Source organism: Pleurodeles waltl, chromosome 11, assembly GCF_031143425.1.
Source record: "Pleurodeles waltl isolate 20211129_DDA chromosome 11, aPleWal1.hap1.20221129, whole genome shotgun sequence".
Taxonomy (NCBI): domain Eukaryota; kingdom Metazoa; phylum Chordata; class Amphibia; order Caudata; family Salamandridae; genus Pleurodeles; species Pleurodeles waltl.
The window spans coordinates 991,609,924-991,631,126 of record NC_090450.1 but is presented as its reverse complement, the minus strand read 5'-3'; the positions used below and the strand labels follow the sequence as shown (position 1 = coordinate 991,631,126).

The 21,203-nt window shown below is 46.0% G+C and overlaps 1 protein-coding gene across 8 annotated transcripts in view; it reads left to right on the top strand.

The window, feature by feature from the left end:
- The window catches only part of EP400 (E1A binding protein p400), a 601,391-nt gene that overhangs the window by 76,903 nt on the left and 503,285 nt on the right, over positions 1–21,203 (top strand). For all 8 annotated transcript variants that reach the window (XM_069215336.1, XM_069215331.1, XM_069215335.1 and 5 more), the window contains exons 9-15: positions 534–612; positions 928–977; positions 1,863–1,917; positions 12,411–12,500; positions 13,670–13,777; positions 14,520–14,719; positions 16,573–16,750. In XM_069215336.1, the coding sequence (XP_069071437.1) occupies positions 534–612; positions 928–977; positions 1,863–1,917; positions 12,411–12,500; positions 13,670–13,777; positions 14,520–14,719; positions 16,573–16,750 (760 nt within the window). The remainder of the gene's footprint in view (positions 1–533; positions 613–927; positions 978–1,862; positions 1,918–12,410; positions 12,501–13,669; positions 13,778–14,519; positions 14,720–16,572; positions 16,751–21,203) is intronic.

Below are 21,203 nucleotides of genomic sequence, written 5' to 3'. Positions count from 1 at the left end.
TTCTACTGTCCTAATAGGCAGTCCCACAATTTTAGCAGGAAACTGATGTTTCACAAGTTAAAATTAACAATTGTTTCATTTGAACTTGCGCAACCCAAGGAGGACTTAATTTTGCATTTGTCTTGCCCAACATTTGCAGCTGTATTTGGAAGATTCTGATTTAGTAGTAAATTCAGCGCTGACTCCTTTTATGAATTAATGCACTTCATGCAGCAATTGAAAGATAAACTGCAAGGCATGCAAAACCGATAATGCTGATTGTGATAAATGCCTGCCGACCAGCCACCTTGTGGCCTTTAACTATCTTTAAGATGCTACATTTAGAAAAAAAAGTGTGCTACAAATCACCAGTCAATGTTGATTTGGTATGTGTTTATTAGACAGTGAACACGTCGATTGAATTATGCTTTTGTTGGCTTTCCAGTCTTATGAATGTGTTTTCTCCATTTCGCATTAATCAGTCAAGAGCATCTCTTAACTTTTAGTTGCACATGTCAGCATCTGCTCTCACACATTGTTCTTTTTTATTGCAGGTGGTTGAAATCAAACTGCTAGTGGAGTTGGAAGAGAGAAGAAAAAGAGTGTTACATTTGCAGCAGACCTCCAAAAAAAGTAAATGATCAGTTGTATGTTTAGAAACCCGAGAATTGCAGATACTCTGTGCCAGAAAAATAACCAGAACCTGGAACCCCAGGCTTGTTTGATTGGGCTTGGTAGCCTGCATGCTCCAAACTGTTTTGACATTTTTTGTCTATTCATGATCTGTTTACAAAGGAAGTGTAACACGGTTTCTGTTTTGTACTTCACCAAGCTACACTAGTTCCTAAAAAAACATATAATGCTTTTAAGACATAGAGACTGGTGAAATTGTGAATTTGTAGCGAATGGATATTGCATGTCTAAGTTTGTGCTTTGCTTCCTTCTTAGGCTCTGAAACAAAGGGCACAGACGCATGCGTTAAACCAGAGACCTCTGTGGTGAGTGCCTTGTTCTCTGGAATGTTGTCCAAACATACAAGTTGTGTTTTATATCGCCCTTCATCCCATGCTTCCTAGAGATCTTCAGTCTCTTCAGGGAAAATCTGTGCATTGGAAGGGTTGGAATAAACCACCTTATATTAAACAAAAACAACATAGTCATTAAGAGACAGCTATCTCCCCTTCCCCTTGTTAAGAAATGTGAGCTTAGTGTAGATACATTGGACATTGTATGTAATGGGTTTTCTTGGAGTTTTCTTGGCGCCCTGGAGAAGTCATTGATAGGCAGTGCCTTGTAAGAGTACTGTGCTTTAACATTACCCACTCTTGAGACCGGTGATCCATGCCGATTTCCTGGGTTTTAAGTAATCTTCCTGGTATTTCTGTTGTCCTGCTTTTCAAGGGAAGAAATATTCTATTTGTCACCTTCTTATTTGTTTATACTTTGAACTGTACTGCAGTGTTCTTTGGGGACAAGCTTGGAGGCCTAGTCAGTGTGTGGTTATGGTTCAAGTATGTGGAGTGGTAAATGTAGAATTGTGTGCACATGTACAATACACAATCAGTGGCTGTCGATCTACAATCATGCACACCACGTCCACCCACACAAACATACAAAGTCACCCACAGTTGCCCTGTGGATTGAGCACACTGTAGAACACTTCCAACCAAACCCTTTCTATGTAGTTGCATCACTGCCGTGAGAGCTTTAAGGCACATCTCAGCCTGGATCCCACCCCTTTTATTCTGCCATCTCTCCTGGCAGTAGGTGTTGAACCTCCCTCCTGTAAGGGGTGATTTTAGAGCAAGAACTATTTGCATGGTCCTTTATTACAAGGCCTTACTGTTTAGCACGCTAAGATGTATATATTTTTCTTTCTTCAGGAATCAAGTCCTGGGAGAAAGAGAAAGATCAGCCTGTCATTGACGGATGAGGAAGGTGGGTGCCATTTTTTTGTTGGTTTTTTTTTGTTGGTGAACTGTTTTTTTTTATTGCATCACCTAGACATTATAACACAGTCATGTCTTTCCAGCAAAGTGCCAAATGCACATGCTTTTTCCCATTGTTGTTTAAATACCTTTTTATTTCAGATGTTTCATATAGCACATCCTCAGCAGGACAGTTGTCTCTGTATAATAAAAAACTATTAAGTGTGCATGGAAATAAATCTACTTAGGTACCTTGTTGAATTGTCCTGAGTATCTGTGAACAACCACAGAGTTCGGCTCTATGGTGTTACAACCCTCCTGTCTAGCTTCTTTTTAACATTTTGCAAATCTTAAAAACCATTGCTTTGCACTTAACATTTGTGGCACCTTTAGTTTGAAGAGTTTAATGCTGTCTGCCTTCTGTGGTATCCACTTCTCATTTGAGTAGGGTTCATGGCCGCACCAACAATAGTAACCTTTTTGTAGCATTGTTATTTCATACTCTGCTACCTCTCCTTCCACTGCATTTCCACCAACACAGTGTTGGCTCTCCTGGATTCCAGATCTCATGAATTCAAATGATCTGCCTTGGCTACTGTTTTTTGATAATTGTGCACCATATGGTACTCGATAGATCGATAATGTACACTGGTATCTTATATCCGTTAGTCTGCTATAAAATGGCCATATTCAATGTAGCGTACTATTGGGGTCTCCAGACAGGCTTCCTGTTGGTTGTTGCTAGCTATAGCCGCTGCCTGGTGTGAATAATTTGCAGATATATAAACCCAGAAACAGCAGCTGTCTTTTATTTGCTTTCCGACCAATACTTTCCATCTTCTCCTGATGCCCAAATTAACTTCTCATTCTTACGGAGGTTTGCTTCTTTGTCAGCCAACAACCCTCTCCTTGCCCTCCGCCATTATATTGCTCCCTAAGCAAGCCTTTATTTTCAGACATCTATCAAGCTTCTCCCTTTTCCTTCCTGTTACGCTCTCTCCAAAGGGCACACTCTTTACAGTGAGTGTCCAGTGTAGGCTCAGAGCCCTGAGATCAGTGATAAATCTTCAGGATAGCTGCTATGTTTGAATTCTAGTTACATTCCAATAAAAATATTACTTGCAAGAATGACCAAGACGTGGGTCCAACCATCCTTGGAGCATCTCTGCTTGAACGCATTGCTTGTTGGCTTACAGTACATTGCTATCCGGTCCAGCATTTCTTCTGGTCTCTCAGGTCTTTATTTCACACTAATACTCCTCCACCTAAGCAAAGTTCTCCTCCCAGACCTCTTCATTTCCCATACTGACTCAGAAGCCTCACAATGTTGATTGTCTTTTCTTTAATGCACTTTTCATCAGTGGGGACTCTCCAGTGTAAGAAGTATCTTAATCCCTTCAATAAATTTCAGTCACTCATTCATGCCACAGTGTACAAATGGAAAATCTGTTTCTGCAAAACAACCTGTTATGCCAACCACATCTCTGCTGAGGTTACAGAAATCCTTGGTGAGAGTGCATTGCCATACTTTCCTGACCAATTGCTATGTTATTCCTTCCACCACTCTGGTCTCATCCACAAGGCTAGTAAATAAAATAACCATCATCCAGGAGTGCATAAGGTCAACCCTTGCCACGCTGTAACCGTCACTTTTTTGCTAACAGCTCAAAGGTCTACATGGAGAGCCCATCCTCTCAAAGTCCCTCCAAAACTGAGTTTCTCACTGTGACTGGCCCCATAGCGGGCAAGGGACAACCTTGCAAAACATTCTTGAAAGATGCCACAGCGCAGTTACAACATCACTTGGAGACTTACCACACCAGTCAGGTTTTGTTCTTCCACAGACACTAAAATTCTCTTCTTTGGTGACCACGATAAACTGCAGAAAATCTGAGACCATGGATGATGGTCTGCAGTGAGATTCATGGAACTCTGCAGCTTTTTTGCATTGGCCCAATGCAGTCTCTTCACCACAGCAATAGTTGGAAAGCAGGCCTTCCTAACTAGCTTTGTTACTTTGCTAACCCGAGCTGTTTCACTTCCAGTTTCCCCCCTCCTTGTGGGGTCCAGGCTACTTTTCTGCCAGAGTTTTCATCTGAAGCTTCTCTCTGATCTTGTTTAGAGCCTTAAGTTTTGTTTGTGAATGGATGCCAATGACACCCATGTTTACTTCCAATTGCCACAGTGAGCAGCTGCATCAAGTCATTCAGTCGGTGCTGGTTGAAGAATTGCATAGTTCCATATTCTCTGCTCCAAGACAACTACATGACTCTTTGATCTCAAGGATGAATACTGACTGTCATACACAAATTCACCAAACTCACTGACAGTGACTTTGCTTTTTGGAAAATGGATCCTACTACCAATTCAAAGTAGTTCCCTTTGGGGGTTACAACCACTCCAAGGATGGTCATGAAGCGCCTGGTGGTGGTAGCCACTCATTTACGTGTTCGGGCACTTATGCCTTCCCCGACCTCAAAGATAGGCTGATCAAGAGCACAGGTACGTAGCTATACCTAGCTCACACTCAAGCTGCTCTCTTCATGCTCCACAGCGTGGGAATAATAAATACTCCCTAGGCCTACTGTAAACCCCCACAGGTCCAGCTCTTCATAAGGTCTGTCCTGAATGCAGACCCAAGAAAAGCCTACTGCAACTAACAGAGGGTGTTAACATTTCAGCTGGCACCACTTTTTCAGACCAGTCGTAAACTTGCAGTCAGGACTGTGATGCGCCTCATAGGAATGATGTCCTACTGAGTCACCATAGTACCCCACGTCAGGCTCCTCTAGCAGCTGTTGCAAGAATGCCTCACAGCACAATGGTCCCAAGTGGAGGGTCACTGAGAGGGTCTAGTGTTAGTAAAACCCAGCACCCATTGCTGTCTGCAGTGGTGGAACAGCAGCAGTTTGTTGTAGTGCAGGCCTTTTTTCAGACCCTGTGCTGCATGTGACCATTACCATGGAAGCCTCTTTTGCAGGCTGCGGGGCACATCTCAACAAGATTACTGCACAAGGAGCATGGCCACCTCAATACCAGGGAAGCCACATCAACTACCATGAGCTGCTGTCCATACTGCTAGCTCTCACAGCCTTATTTCAGGTTATTGAGGGCAAGATAGTTGTCATGAAAACAGGCAGTGTGACCTCTGTGTATTACCTTCAGAAACAAGGTAGCACACTGTCTCCCCCATTGTCAACACTAGTGCAGGAGATCAGACACTGGGTCATCTGCCAATATATACACCTTCTGGCGGAGCACTTTCTGGGGGTGCTCAGAAGGGAAGGTCAGCAAGTCCACAAGTGGAAACTCCTCCTGCAAGTCATACTCTGGGACTTCTGGTGCCCACTCCCGAAAACACAAAGTGCCCAAACTTTACTTCCAGGTATCCACACCCCATGGACAGTGCACCATGGATGAACTGGTCTAAGCTCTTTGGCTACACTTTTCTTCCTCTCCTACTTCTTCTGTAAGTCTTCCGCAAGATGCAGCAAACACCCCTCACTAATCCTGGTGGCCCCACGTAGGGCAGGCGGTGTTGTGCTCAGTGCTCCTCTACATATCCATCATTCTCCACTAGAAGCTTCCAACCAGCCCGGATCTTCTCATGATGAACACAGTCTAGAACAGGCACCCAGACCCCAAACAGCTCAGCCTAGCCATCTGGCACCTGAGGTCTTGCGTTTGGCTACCTTCATCTTCTGCAGTAGTGCCTGACTATCCTGTGCAAAGCCCGCAGGCCTGCTGTGCCACAGAGTGGAAAACGTAACATGGACTTCATTTGTTCTCTCTTGCACATCCAAATGTCGGGCCTCGCCACAACTTCCATACCACAACATCTAGCTGCTATTGCAGTCTACATGTAAAACAGGGAATGTTCTTCTTTGGTTAGAATTCCAGTAGCTAAGTTATTCATGAAGGACCTCAAAATGATCATACATCCCAGAGCACCCTCAGCACATGTGTGGAAACTTGACGTGTCTTTAGTCCAACCGTTGATCCATATTACTTGTGCCTTTCTTTTGTAGAAAATGGCTTTCTTGGAAGCCATAACTTCCTTCAGGCTCATAAGTGAAGCTGCAGCCGATCACCCTGCAAGATCCTTTCATTCAGGTTCACAGGAACAGAATTGTTCTTGAAATGAATGCAAAGTTCCACCCAAGGTAGTATCCCTTTTCAGCCTCAGTCAAACTATAGAGCTTTCAGTCTTCTTTCCACAGCCAGACTCTGTAGTGGCGAGAGCCCTTCATACTTTCGACCAAGCCCTTCTACAAGGCAGCCTTTGCAAAACTTCTCAAAGGCCTTTTATCTCTATGTCTAGAAGGTCTCTCGCCGGGACGCTGAAAAGGTTTGCCGCACTGACTTCTGCAGTGCTGAGGTTGAGGTGTTGCCTACAGGGTTGAGAGTGGAAGGTATCTACTCCAATTTTGGTAAGATGACCCAGTTATCTTTTTCCACTGGGCCTCACTTGTTTGTTGCTAGGCACTATATGCGTTTAGTTATAGACACTTATAGATGATATTGAGAACGCTTCTTGTTTACTTATTTTTCTTTTTGCTGCTGCTTTACAGAATGCTGGTGGACCCCGAGCGCTGTTGGGCCATTCCCACCAGGCTTAATTCTGTGAGGCCATTATTTCGTTGTTAGTCTTGATTTTTCCTTGATACCTTTAGCAGAGTGACTTACTGGGTCCTGACGAATGCCTCGCCACTCTTGTTGCGGGGTCCATGAACGGCAGAAACATATTGACCACGTAAAGAGGGTATATTTGCTAAGAATCCCCCAGTCCTTCCTTTTTAACTCTACCCTAGAGGGACTCCGGATAAACTTAGTCTAGCCCTTTTGGAGGTAGTTTTAACATCCATATTGATTTCTTTTGCACCCTACCCCTCACTCCCTGCCAGTATCTGTGCAACAGTTCAGAACACCTCAGCTCCTTCCCACTGGGAAGTTGTAGCCCACACCAGGGGCCCTCCGATTATGATGTGTGGAGGGAACTCCGTGATTAAGCATGCTATCTTAGGGTGAGTGGGGGTTCTTGTTTTTAAAGAAGCACTCTTTTTCTGGAGACAGTCCGGTGTATCCAAACATGCTATCACAAGTTAGAGGAGCCATACCTGTCCCCGCTGCAGGGTGCGCTCTACCCAGAAGAATGGGGCAGCCATTCTTTCTTGGGTAATGTGTGACTAGCCGATATGTGCAAAGCAGCCACCTGATCAACTCAACACACTATTGCCAAACATTATTCTGTGGACATATGTACCCACTAGTATGCAATGGCTGGTCAGACAGTCTTCAGGACTTTGTTTCTAAAATCTGCATCATCTACATGCTAGGCATCACTTTAGGAAGATACTGCTTTAAAGTCTATGCAGAGCATGCATATCTGCAGCCACACATGCTGTGAAGCAGAAGGCGTTACCCTGTAAGCATCTGTAGTGCTATAGATTCACGGGCATCCGTTCATATCGTGTGGTGCTGTAGATTCACATGTGCCTACCCTCTTTCCCAGAAGTCTTCATTTGGTGCAGATCTTTTATTACCTGGTTGACACTGACCATACACGAGGCACCAGGCTACTAATATGAAATGTGTCCCCAAGCTGAACATTGCCTGCTAAGGGAGAAGTCGTAGTACACCGGTAAATTGAGACTTTTTAAAGAGTAACAATTTGCAACCATCCGTGCCCAACACTAGATGGCAAGAGTATTCAGAGCACGTGAATCTACAATACTGCAAGCTACACACAGATTTTTACAGGGCATTTAACAGCTTCCTTCCTGTACATGCTCCTCAGTACAACCTGCTTCTAATTTAAATGAAACAATGCCTTTCACATTTTTCATCTATGTAAAATACCATTGCTTCCCTTTTCAGATTTTCTGTAATACCTACGGGTTGTTTTACACTTGCAAGAACTAGGCTGCTGTTTTCCACATTCTCACAACTCCCTTGACCAAGACATCACTATAGACATAGAAGCATTGATTACTTTTATGGGTTCAGAAATGGACCATAGAGCTATTATTGAAAATTATATTAAAATACATGGAACCTTCTGTAATGCCATTACTTTGGAAAACTTGTTTCCTCTGGGTAATATTTGTGCAATATGTTTTGCATGCACTAATCACCTGCAAAATCGAGCATCGTTGACTTCTTAGGTACATTTGTGTACTCATTGGCAGAACATGTACGGTGCAGGACTTTAGTTTGCAAATGCAGGCACCAGTACCTGGAACTAATAAATACACAACTTTAAAAAGAAATGTAGGTATACAGAAAATAATAAACTGTAGATGTAGGAAGTTGGCTCTGTATGTGCTATTTCAAAGTAAGGAATAGCATGCACAGAGTCCAAGGGTTCCCCTTAGAGGTAAGATAGTGGCAAAAAGAGATAATACTAATGCTCTATTTTGTGGTAGTGTGGTCGAGCAGTAGGCTTATCAAAGGAGTAGTGTTAAGCATTTGTTGTACATACACACAGGCAATAAATGAGGAACACACACTCAGAGACAAATCCAGCCAATAGGTTTTGTTATAGAAAAATATCTTTTCTTAGTTTATTTTAAGAACCACAGGTTCAAATTCTACATGTAATATCTCATTTGAAAGGTATTGCAGGTAAGTACTTTAGGAACTTTGAATAATTACAGTAGCATATATACTTTTCACATAAAACACAAATAGCTGTTTTAAAAATGGACACAGTGCAATTTTCACAGTTCCTGGGGGAGGTAAAGTATTGTTAGTTTTCACAGGTAAGTAAGTCACTTACAGGTTTCAGTTTTGGGTCCAAGGTAGCCCACCGTTGGGGGTTCGGAGCAACCCCAAAGTTACCACACCAGCAGCTCAGTTCCGGTCAGGTGCAGAGGTCAAAGAGGTGCCCAAAACACATAGGCTTCAATGGAGAGAAGGGGGTGCCCCGGTTCCAGTCTGCCAGCAGGTAAGTACCCGCGCCTTCGGAGGGCAGACCAGGGGGGTTTTGTAGGGCACCGGGGGGGACACAAGTCCACACAGAAAGTACACCCTCAGCAGCGCGGGGGCGGCCGGGTGCAGTGTGCAAACAAGCGTCGGGTTCTCTGTTGATTTCAATGGGAGCCCAAGGGGTCTCTTCAGCGGTTCAGGCAGGCAAGGGGGGGGGGGCTCCTCGGGGTAGCCACCACCTGGGCAAGGGAGAGGGCCTCCTGGGGGTCACTCCTGCACAGAAGTTCCGTTCCTTCAGGTGCTGGGGGCTGCGGGTGCAGGGTCTTTTCCAGCCGTCGGGACTTTAGGTTCAGGCAGTCGCGGTCAGGGGGAGCGTCGGGATTCCCTCTGCAGGCGTCGCTGTGGGGGGTCAGGGGGGACAACTTTGGTTACTCACGGTCTCGGAGTCGCCGGAGGGTCCTCCCTGAGGTGTTGGTTCTCCACCAGTCGAGTCGGGGTCGCCGGGTGCAGTGTTGCAAGTCTCACGCTTCTTGCGGGGATTTGCAGGGGTCTTTAAATCTGCTCCTCTGTAACAAAGTTGCAGTTCTTTTGGAGCAGTGCCGCTGTCCTCAGGAGTTTCTTGTCTTTCTTGAAGCAGGGCAGTCCTCAGAGGATTCAGAGGTCGCTGGTCCCTTGGAAAGCGTCGCTGGAGCAGGGTTCTTTGGAAGGCAGGAGACAGGCCGGTAAGTCTGGGGCCAAAGCAGTTGGTGTCTTCTGTTCTTCCTCTGCAGGGGTTTTTCAGCTCAGCAGTCCTCTTCTTGTAGTTTCAGGAATCCAAATTCTTAGGTTCAGGGAAGCCCTTAAATACTAAATTTAAGGGCGTGTTTAGGTCTGGGGGGTTAGTAGCCAATGGCTACTAGCCCTGAGGGTGGGTACACCTTCTTTGTGCCTCCTCCCAAGGGGAGGGGGTCACATCCCTAATCCTATTGGGGGAATCCTCCATCTGCAAGATGGAGGATTTCTAAAAGTTAGAGTCACTTCAGCTCAGGACACCTTAGGGGCTGTCCTGACTGGCCAGTGACTCCTCCTTGTTGTTCTCATTATTTTCTCCGGCCTTGCCGCCAAAAGTGGGGGCCGTGGCCGGAGGGGGCGGGCAACTCCACTAGCTGGAGTGTCCTGCGGTGCTGGAACAAAGGGGTGAGCCTTTGAGGCTCACCGCCAGGTGTTACAGCTCCTGCCTGGGGGAGGTGTTAGCATCTCCACCCAGTGCAGGCTTTGTTACTGGCCTCAGAGTGACAAAGGCACTCTCCCCATGGGGCCAGCAACATGTCTCTAGTGTGGCAGGCTGCTGGAACCAGTCAGCCTACACAGATAGTCGGTTTAGGTTTCAGGGGGCACCTCTAAGGTGCCCTCTGGGGTGTATTTCACAATAAAATGTACACTGGCATCAGTGTGCATTTATTGTGCTGAGAAGTTTGATACCAAACTTCCCAGTTTTCAGTGTAGCCATTATGGTGCTGTGGAGTTCGTGTTTGACAAACTCCCAGACCATATACTCTTATGGCTACCCTGCACTTACAATGTCTAAGGTTTGGCTTAGACACTGTAGGGGCACAGTGCTCATGCACTGGTGCCCTCACCTATGGTATAGTGCACCCTGCCTTAGAGCTGTAAGGCCTGCTAGAGGGGTGACTTATCTATACTTGCATAGGCAGTGAGAGGCTGGCATGGCACCCTGAGGGGAGTGCCATGTCGACTTACTCATTTTGTTCTCACCAGCACACACAAGCTGGCAAGCAGTGTGTCTGTGCTGAGTGAGGGGTCTCCAGGGTGGCATAAGACATGCTGCAGCCCTTAGAGACCTTCCCTGGCATCAGGGCCCTTGGTACCAGAGGTACCAGTTACAAGGGACTTACCTGGATGCCAGGGTGTGCCAATTGTGGATACAAAAGTACATGTTAGGGAAAGAACACTGGTGCTGGGGCCTGGTTAGCAGGCCTCCGCACACTTTCAATTCAAAACATAGCATCAGCAAAGGCAAAAAGTCAGGGGGTAACCATGCCAAGGAGGCATTTCCTTACAGTAGATATAACCCCATTTTTGTCAAAACATCAGTTCTATCAGTGGTAGTTAAACTTCTCAACAAATGTGTCATATGTTTTGAAACTTGTGTGGATCGAACCTGGAGGCAAAGTCCTGTAGATAACTGTAGATGAGGCTAAAAAAATGTGCGCATAATAAATGTGCAGAGAAGGCTGTCTTTAATTTTATCTCGGGACGCAGAAAAATTCAGGAAATTTCTTATGGATGGCACACAAGGTGATCTTTGAAGAGGAGCCTTTTCACTTCTTTTATGAAGTGGGAGACAGAAGATGTTTAGCTACAGTGTGGTGGACTTTTTACAGATCTTACAAATGTAGCTTCAAACTGCTTGTCTTCTTGTCTTTTCCATTTTTCAGTTTCTTGATTCCCACTCGGGTAATGTTTCTTTGCATATTGCATTGGATTACTCAGATGTTGATTTTCTTTCTTTCAGGAAGTATAGTTTGTTGTTGTCACTGCTCTTACATGGTAAAATGTTTTGAAGTACACAGGAAACATTTTCTTTTTGTTGAAAAAAAAACCTGCAATAAAGGCATCAAAATATATAAGTATTCTAATGGTTTTCTTTGGCCGTGCAAAGAGTTTTTCCCCATTAATGCAGTAGATACAATCACCCATAAGTAATGCTTTAGAAATAAGTAAAATGACATCAATAGAATTATGACTTAACATGCAAGCATTGACTTGCAATATAAATAATGCCCGAAAAAATGAAATAAACGTTCAAATGTCCCTCACAAGTATGTTGCGTTTTCCCACACCACATTTGTGTATGAATTTTTGCAGAGTGAATTCTACAAGCTTCCCCGGTGTTAGTCTTTGGACTTTACTATGAAAGGGGGAGGGCATTGGGAATGGGTGTAAACAAAGGCATTGTACTCATGCGTTGCTGTAACTAACAAGTGGTGTCATGTTGCAGTGCAGAGCCCCTGTGGTATATTCAACCATCATCGCTACTCCTCCTATAGACCTTAAGCAGGCTGTGTTTTGACGTGCTGCGTGCCCCTATAAAATCCCTCTCATCCTAGGGTTTCTAATCCCTCCGTGGACTCACTATATTGCAGACCATCTAATTGTAAACCTCGTCCCATCACTAGAATTTCAACCATGCCCTTCTGAAACCCCCTTTGTCACTAATAGTCATACATTGTACTCCTGGCATTCCTTCACTGAAAACCTTCCGAACTCTAACCTGAGATCTGCTTCCTGTTGAAGGACTCCATCTCTTGTGTTCCCCTGTATCCTCTACCCCCCTCACCTGAAATCCCTTGGGCAATTTGCAACATAACCATCCTAAGAACTGCACGCAGACAGATGTATATCTTGAACGCTCCAGATCTTTCCTTGTCCTGGCATCATATTTTTTTTTCCTTCTGCACCTTGTTTTCCTGATATTGATGCTACCCTAATCTTCACAAACAGCAAGAATCTGTGGAATGAATCTTTCAAGAACTGTTGATCTTATCAGGTTGTTAACTCGTTACTTGTTTACAGTGGAAGATGAAGAGGAAACGATTGCAGAGCAGGAACTGAAAGAAGGCAATGTTGACCATCATTTGGAGCTGTCAAATTTAGCAAAAGAAGGTAAGTCCGGTATGAATGGAAAGAATCCTGGCTAGATGTACATTATTCACATGACTACCATAAGCATCACTGTGTGGACCTGTTGCGCTAAACAGCAGCGCATTGTCTGCCCTCGGTGGCCAACATGGTGCTTTCCTTTAAACATGCACCATCCCCCGGATTCACACCCATATTTTGCTAAATTAGAATCTTCCACCCTGCATTTAATGAATTAACCCTTGAGTAACAGAAGGTCGATGTGACTTTATTACCAGGTTAGCCTGAGTGAACTGTGTTAGCCATATATGACAACCTTTGTGTTAAATTTTTGGGACATGGTTGATCTCAAACCTGACCGTTCTGTTTTTTTGCTATTTTATGTGAGCATGCATGGCCTTTTTTTGGAAAGTAATGCAGTAGAGGGAAACATTTAGTGTCTCTTTTCTTTGCATTTTCTGGCCTGAAGAATTGCTCACTCGCTTGCTTTCTCATTTATCACACTCGGCCACTCACTGCCTTTACCTCTTTCTTCCCTGTCTTTACCTCTTTCTTCCCTGTCTCTGCTACCTCTACTGTTCCTCACCTCCTCTCTCTCTCCTTCTCTCATCATCCTTTCAACATGTACACTTTATCAACTCTTCTCTTTGCCTTATTCACTACTTCGACTTTGAGTTTTTTCTTTTGCTGTCTCCATTTCTTCCTCTAATTCTATTCATCACTTTCTTCATTAACGCCTTATTTTCATTTCCTTCCCCCCTCTTTTATTATTTCTTTGTCCCTTTTTCTCATGTTCTCCCCATCTTCCCCTCAACCCTCTTCTCTGTCTTCTTCAGTCTTTCTTACTTTCCTTCGCACTGCCTTGTGGGGAAAATGTAAGCCAGAGGAACAATGGGACACCTGGAGTATTGTTGTGACTTGCTGCAAGATTTAGTGGACACGGAATGCAGTGCCTTAGAACGCTGTTCAGTTTTGATTGTGATCCATATGCGTCAGTCATGCTAAAATGTTTATTTTTTCTGATGTGAAACAACTTGGTATCTTAGCAGTCCATATCTGTGCACCGGTCTCCATGTTTACTCAAGCACACTCTAGAAAACTCCACTACTACTATGTTCTTTTAGCGATTGAACATGTTTGTGTGATGATGTTCCTTTTTTGTGATGTGCAGTTGCCCTCTGCTTGTCTTTCAGCTGACGTGCCACTGAATGACTTGGTGAAGCATTATGAAGGGGCATATGCTGAGAATTTCCATTGGCCGCAACCTAAATCTGAGAGCGACGATGAGTCTAATGAGCAAGGTATGAACCAAGGTTTTTGGGTGACAAGTCACTTTTATATAAAGGTGCATTTTCACAATGGTGTATTTTTTGACTGTCGTTTTTCTGTGGTTAGCATGCCTGCTTGAAGACACTATGGGAATCATTAAGAGTTTGCCAGATGGAAAAGGCCATCTGCCAAACTCCCACGGTACGGTTACCGCCAGTGCCCCATCACAAGTTTCCCGCTTGGTCAGCGGGTTGAAACAGAGTTTACCCCGCAGACCCAGCGGGAAACAGCCCACAACATTGATGCCTTTCTCATAACTTAGCCGGTGGCAACATTGCGGTGCGTAGGGTGCACCAACACCAGTCGCGCTGTTCACTGTCTGCAAAGTGGAGAGTGAAAAGTGCGGTGGGGCTGGCCATGGGGGCCCCCTGCGCCCCGTCTCCGCCAACCTTTACATGGTGGGATAACCACCATGTAAACGTGTGCGGAGGGTGGGGGTCCCAATCCCCAGGACACGCTGCGGCTGAAAAGTGACGGTGCTGGCGGTCCGACTATGGAGCAACCGCCACTGTTGTAATGTGGCTGCCACACTGCCACATTGAAGGCAGTCCAACCATCAACGCGGCCCTAGCGGTCTGAAGACCACCAGGGTTGTAATGACTGGCTATGTCTGCCGGCACTTTGTCTGCAAACACTTTGTTGTCTGGTTTTCATGTTTGTGAATATTTGTGCTTTCAGCCTTTGGTTTTAAGTGTTTTTCTTCTCTCCGAGTAGGAGTGGAAGATCCTTCGCTGGCAGCTCAGAAGCCTGTAGTTCTTATTGACTCATTGCTGAACATTGACCAGAGCAGGACCCCGGAGCAACGTAGCAATCCTGGATTTGGCGCTGGAAAGAAGCATTCTAGAGACATTGCAGAAGTGGCAGCTGCAGCAGAATTGCTACTGCCCAGAGGCAGTGCCCGTGTCACTAGCTCGGTAATTTCTTTAGTCAGGGAGTGCTGTAGACAAGTCTACCCAGCAGTAGCGACATTCCCCTCACACTCTTGTCTTCTCTATGCTTATAAAGTTAGAATTCACCTCATCCCCAGACACTGGGTAGAAGATGTGTTTAGCACAGATTGACAGTTTCTAAGAATAGGCATTCACTGTCTAGTGAGGTTTAGAATTGGGCAAGGTTAGTCTTTAAACTCCTCTGCCTGAATAAGTGGATGCACACTGTAGGGCCTTGCATGGTACAGCGCCGTCAGGCCTGAATTCAGTCTTGGTGCAGCCATCGGAATGGCCATTTTTAGGGTCCACTGCCTACCCTCCACAGGAATTGTCTTGTCTTTCAGTGGACAGTGTTCGGGAGTCCCTGCTTCTGTCCCACACACCTCTTAATGGTGGCCCTTCCCTTAGGCACCTGACAGTAGAGTCTAGCTCCAGCTTCATAGGAGCTCGTCCTTTCTCTCCCTGCCTGAGATGCTGCTTCTGTCCGTGGGGTCTCTTTTCTGTCCCCTCGAGTTGTCCCGAACACCCCTCTCCCCCAACCACACACACACACACCTCTGCATCAAGACGCACTTGCTGGAGTGCACTCCTCGTCTGGTTTTCTGATCTTAAGCTCTCAGTCCGCTGTAGGATCTCGAAGCTGAGCCCTTGAGGTGACCGAACCCCAGCTCAATCACTTTCATCTGTGGAGCTTCGTTCTCCGTTGGCATACCTTATCCACTATGCTAATTCTGAGGGTATCAGAAACAAGAGGATTGATGGAATGCTTGAATTAATCTTGCCTTGGACCGTACCTCAGTCCGTTGCTTTTCACTGAACATGCCACCTCAGATCGGGACTAGCTGAATGCAAACCAGCCATGCCCGAACTGCCGGGTCTGCCCTGAACTAGAACACAAGTAACCAAGGGCCTGTTTAGTCATTATTTAGGGTCATCACCCAGGTATAGCTTGGTTCCAGTGGCACAGTGAGCACAAGGCCCATTTCTGGGTATAACTTTCCCACCTCGCCTGGCTGTTCAGGCTGGACTGCTCTCTATGGAGGAGGATTGAGACTGATTTGCATATGGCTGGGTCCAAACTGAGGTGGCATGGTGTACAAAATAAAGATGGACTGGGATGTGGCCCTGAGTAATTACAAGTGGCTGAGATGAATTCAAGCATTCCTTCCATCACTTTTTTGTATAATTCACTGAATTGCTAATTCTGAGGTCTCCGCTCATCTCAGGAACACTGAACCAGGACCTTTTAAGATGACTGTAGGTAGGTCCCTTTCCACGCCATGTGTATAGACTTCCATGCTACTCTGACACTTTTCTGTGAACTGTCCCACTTAAACGTCTGTCCAGGTTCCCCCCAAACTCCCCCCTCTCCTCCACCCCACTGTCTTTTAGTGATGTTCTTGTTTCCTGTTTTGGGGTCCCTGAAAGGCGGCTGATGCCTGCAGGTGAAACTGAGAAGGAGAAAAACCTCTGTGGCTACTCCCGCTCCCCAATATTATGATTTCTGACCTGGTCAAGGTGCAATTGCCTTATAGCTTACTCCCACCTGCTGACCTCCTTCTCCTTCCTGCTTTTGTTCCCTCTTGACTGCCCTTATGCACCCCTCTTTCCTCCTTCTTTCCACTCTACATAGAGGGTGAATGCCTATGGCATATTATCTGAAATGTGGTGTCACTCAGTAAGATCACTGCTTAAACAAGCCCACTTCTTCATTCACCTGGCATTGATCCCTCCTTCCTTTTTTCATTTTATGCCCCCCACCCCAACTCTTTGAGGTGCCCTTGACCTGAAGGTCCATACACATAATCACAGAGCATAACAAAGCCTCTTTCTTTCAGGTGAAAGTAGGCACTCCATCTCTGCTTCACGGGACTCTGCGTGAATACCAGCAGATCGGGCTGGACTGGTTAGCCAAGCAGTACAAGAAAAACCTTAATGGTATTCTGGCAGATGAAGCTGGGCTTGGCAAGAATGTGCAGGTCATTGCCTTCCTTGCTCACTTGGCCTGCAATGAAGGTAAGGACTACTGTGGCTATACGGATTTCAGTTCCTGACACTGGTGTATTATGTCCTGGTATGGGCTATATGAATATCAAGAGGGAATTGAGAAAGGGGGTAGTGAAGAGGCTGATACACCTTTGATTTTGTGATCTTGAATTTGCATCCTAGTCTCAAAAATATTTGTATACCTTACTTAAACATCAGCTCATTGTTGAACTATTGAGCTGCTGGACAGATGATAAACCTTAAAGACTATTCACACTCCTTAGACAAAGTGTTGACTGTTTTCATGCTGATGAATGGTTGTAAGTTGCTACTTTGTCGTTTATTACACTACAACAATCCTAAACGTAACAGTACCCCTCAGTGTATCATTTACCTCTTATTTATCTTAGTCAACAAAGTGGTACTCCTAGTGGTGTTATTTTCTATGAAGTACTCCTGTTTCAGAAGACCAGTGTAGTGTGGGTGCTCCCCCTTAGTGAAGTATCACTGACAATTGTGAAATGTTTGATCGGAATGAATGAAATATCTAGAAGAAACTTTCATATTGGCACTGGGCATGTTTTCATCTCTTTTTCAAAGTATTTAGCTTTTATAGGTGCATAAGCTTGAGACTGTCTCTTATTGGGGAATAGCCTTCCATTATAGATATAGATATATGGATGTGTGTGTTCGATGGCATTTGTGGCTGTACCTACACATGCTTTGTGTAAGTTTGCCATCTAGTGTTGGACTGAGTGTTACAAGTTGTTTTTGTTCGAAGAATACTTTTGAGTCATACGATCGAGTGACTCCTCCTCTCGGTGATACTGCGCATGGGCATAGAGTCTTTTGTTAGATTGTTTTCTCTCTGCCATCGGGTTCGGACGTGTATTCCTCTCGCTCTGTTATTCCTCGAGTCGGTCTATTCCGAACTCTTCTTTTTTGTCTTTCAGCAACGGTATTTTATTTTGATTGGGTTTTCACTATCTAATGCATGCAGGGCTGATAGAATGCACTCCATTTCGATTTTGCCCTCGATGCCACTCAAAATTCACACACACCGACCATCACCTGTTGTGCAACCTCTGCTTGTCCCTTGACCACAAGGAAGAAACCTGCAGTACCTGTCATTCTTTTCATTCCAAAAAGACCCTCCAAGACTGAAGAGCACTTCGACTGGAGATGTTGTCTAAGACACCGGATGACTCGCCTGATATCTTTGGGGGAAAACATCCGCAAGAGGAGATCCAACAAGAATAGGCTTTCTCCATAGCAGATTCGGAATTGGATGTTCAATCGGACATCGAAACTCAGCCTCACATTTTGGCGCAACCTGTGAGTACATCAACCCCAAGCTCCTACGTAAAGACTTTAGAAAAGCACCACAAATAGGTCGTAAGTCCACCACTGCCTTTAGGCCATGGTCTGATCTGAAAATTATTTCAGATGTCCCACCTTCGGGCTTGGCACCGAGAATAGCCAAGACTAAAATGTCTTCGGCATCAACCTATGGCTTGATGCCTTTGAAATCAGCCTCAGGATCGAGTCGAAGATCGACTTGAGTGTTTCGGCTCCGAGCAAGAAACCATCTGAGTCTGCTTTGTAGCTGAAAGCTTCCAGTTGACACACGGTGTAAGGAAATGCCTCCTTGGCATGGTTACCCCCTGACTTTTTGCCTTTGCTGATGACAAGTTATGATTTGAAAGTGTGCTGAGGCCTGCTAATCAGGCCCCAGCACCAGTGTTCTTTCTCTAAACTGTACCTTTGTCTCCACAATTGGCACACCCTGGCATTCAGGTAAGTCCCTTGTAACTGGTACCCCTTGTACCAAGGGCCCTGATGCCAGGGAAGGTCTCTAAGGGCTGCAGCATGTCTTATGCCACCCTAGGGACCCCTCACTCAGCACAGACACACTGCTTGCCAGCTGGTGTGCGCTGGTGGGGAGAAAATGGATACGTCGACATGGCACTCCCCTCAGGGTGCCATGCCAACCTCACACTGCCTATGGCATAGGTAAGTCACCCCTCTAGCAGGCCTTACAGCCCTAAGGCAGAGTGCACTATACCACAGGTGAGCGCATAGGTGCATGAGCACTATGCCCCTACAGTGTCTATGCAAAACCTTAGACATTGTAAGTGCAGGGTAGACATAAGAGTATATGGTCTGGGAGTCTGTCATACACGAACTCCACAGCACCATAATGGCTACACTAAAACCTGGGGAGTTTGGTATCAAACTTCTCAGCACAATAAATGCACACTGATGCCAGTGTCCATTTGATTGTGAAATACACCCAGAGGGCATCTTAGAGATACCCCCTGAAAACATACCGGACTTCCAGTGTGGGCTGACTAGTTTTTGCCAGCCTGCCACACACCAGACATGTTGCTGGCCACATGGGGAGAGTGCCTTTGTCACTCTGTGGCCAGTAACAAAGCCTGTACTGGGTGGAGGTGCTTCACACCTCCCCCTGCAGGAACTGTAACACCTGGCGGTGAGCCTCAAAGGCTCACCCCCTTTGTTACAGCGCCACAGGGCATCCCAGCTAGTGGAGATGCCCGCCCCTCCAGCCACTGCCCACACTTTTGGCGGCAAGGCTGGAGGAGATAATGAGAAAAACAAGGAGTCACTGGCCAGTTAGGACAACCCCTAAGGTGTCCTGAGCTGAGGTGACTGACTTTTAGAAATCCTCCATCTTGCAGATTGAGGATTCCCCCAATAGGATTAGGGATGTGCCCCCCTCCCCACAGGGAGGAGGCACAAAGAGGGTGTAGCTGCCCTCAGGGCTAGTAGCCATTGGCTACTATCCTCCCAGACCTAAACACACCCCTAAATTGAGTATTTAGGGGCCCCCAGAACAGAGGAAGATAGATTCCTGCAACCTGAAGACGAAGAAGGACTGCTGACCTGAAGCCCTGCAGAGAAGACGGAGACACCAACTGATTTGGCCCCAGCCCTACCGGCCTGTCTCCCCACTTTGAGAAAAACTGCAACAGCAACGGGTCCCCCAGGGTCCAGCGACCTCTGAAGCCTCAGAGGACTACCCTGCATCTAAAAGGACCAAGAACTCCCAAGGACAACAGCCCTGTTCCAAAGAAACTGCAACTTTGCAACAAAGAAGCAACTTTTAAAGACCACACGTTTCCCGCCAGAAGCGTGAGACTTTCCACTCTGCACCCAACGTACCCGGCTGGACCTGCGGAAAACGAACTCTACAGGGAGGACTCCCCGGCGACTGCGAGCCCATGAGTAGCCAGAGTTGACCCCCCTGAGTCCCTACAGCGATGCCTGCAGAGGGAATCCCGAGGCTCCCCCTGACCGCGACTGCCTGCTTCAAGGAACCCGACGTCTGGTAAAGACACTGCACCCGCAGACCCCAGGACCTGAAGGAACCGAACTCCAGTGCAGGAGCGACCCCCAGGAGGCCCTCTTCCTAGCCCTGGTGGTGGCTACCATGAGGAGCCCCCCCACCCCCTTGCCTGCCTGCATCGCTGAAGAGACCCCCTAGGTCTCCCATTGAAACCTATTGCAAACCCGATGCCTGTTTGCACACTGCACCCAGCCGCCCCTGTGCCGCTGAGGGTGTACTTTTTGTGCCTACTGTGTCCCCCCGATGCCCTACAAAACCCCCCTGGTCTTCCCTTCGAAGTCGCGGGTACTTACCTGCTTGCAGACTGGAACCGGGGCACCCTTATCTCCATTGAAGCCTATGTGTTTTGGGCACCACTTTGACCTCTGCACCTGACTGACCCTGAGCTGCTGGTGTGGTAACTTTGGGGTTGCCTTGAACCCCCAACGGTGGGCTACCTTGGACCCAACTTTGAACCCTGTAAGTGCTTTACTTACCTGTTAACCTAACAAATACTTACCTCCCCCAGGAACTGTTGATTTTTGCAGTGTCCAATTTTAAAATAGCTTATTGCCATTTTTGACAAAACTGTACATGCTATTGTGATGGTTCAAAGGTCCTAAGATACCTGAGTGAAATACCTTTCATTTAAAGTATTGTTTGTAAATCTTGAACCTGTGGTTCTTAAAATAAACTAAGAAAATATATTTTTCTATATAAAAACCTATTGGCCTGGAATTGTCTTTGAGTGTTTATTCCTCATTTATTGCCTGTGTGTGTACAACAAATGCTTAACACTACCCTCTGATAAGCCTACTGCTCGACCACACTACCACAAAATAGAGCATTAGAATTATCTCTTTTTGACACTATCTTACCTCTAAGGGGAACCCTTGGACTCTGTGCATACTATTCCTTACTTTGAAATAGTACATACAGAGCCAACTTCCTACACATGGCATCTGTTCCGAAAACTTGGGAAATGAAAATTCCGCCCTCGAAAGACACCAATCCTTGAAATAATGGACGCACGTCAGCGCCAGCTCCATATTCAAAAGGGAACAGGACTAATTATTGCCTTTTCTCCAGGAAACTTACTTTCAATGAAACCTTGGATAATGCTCCACTTAGAAA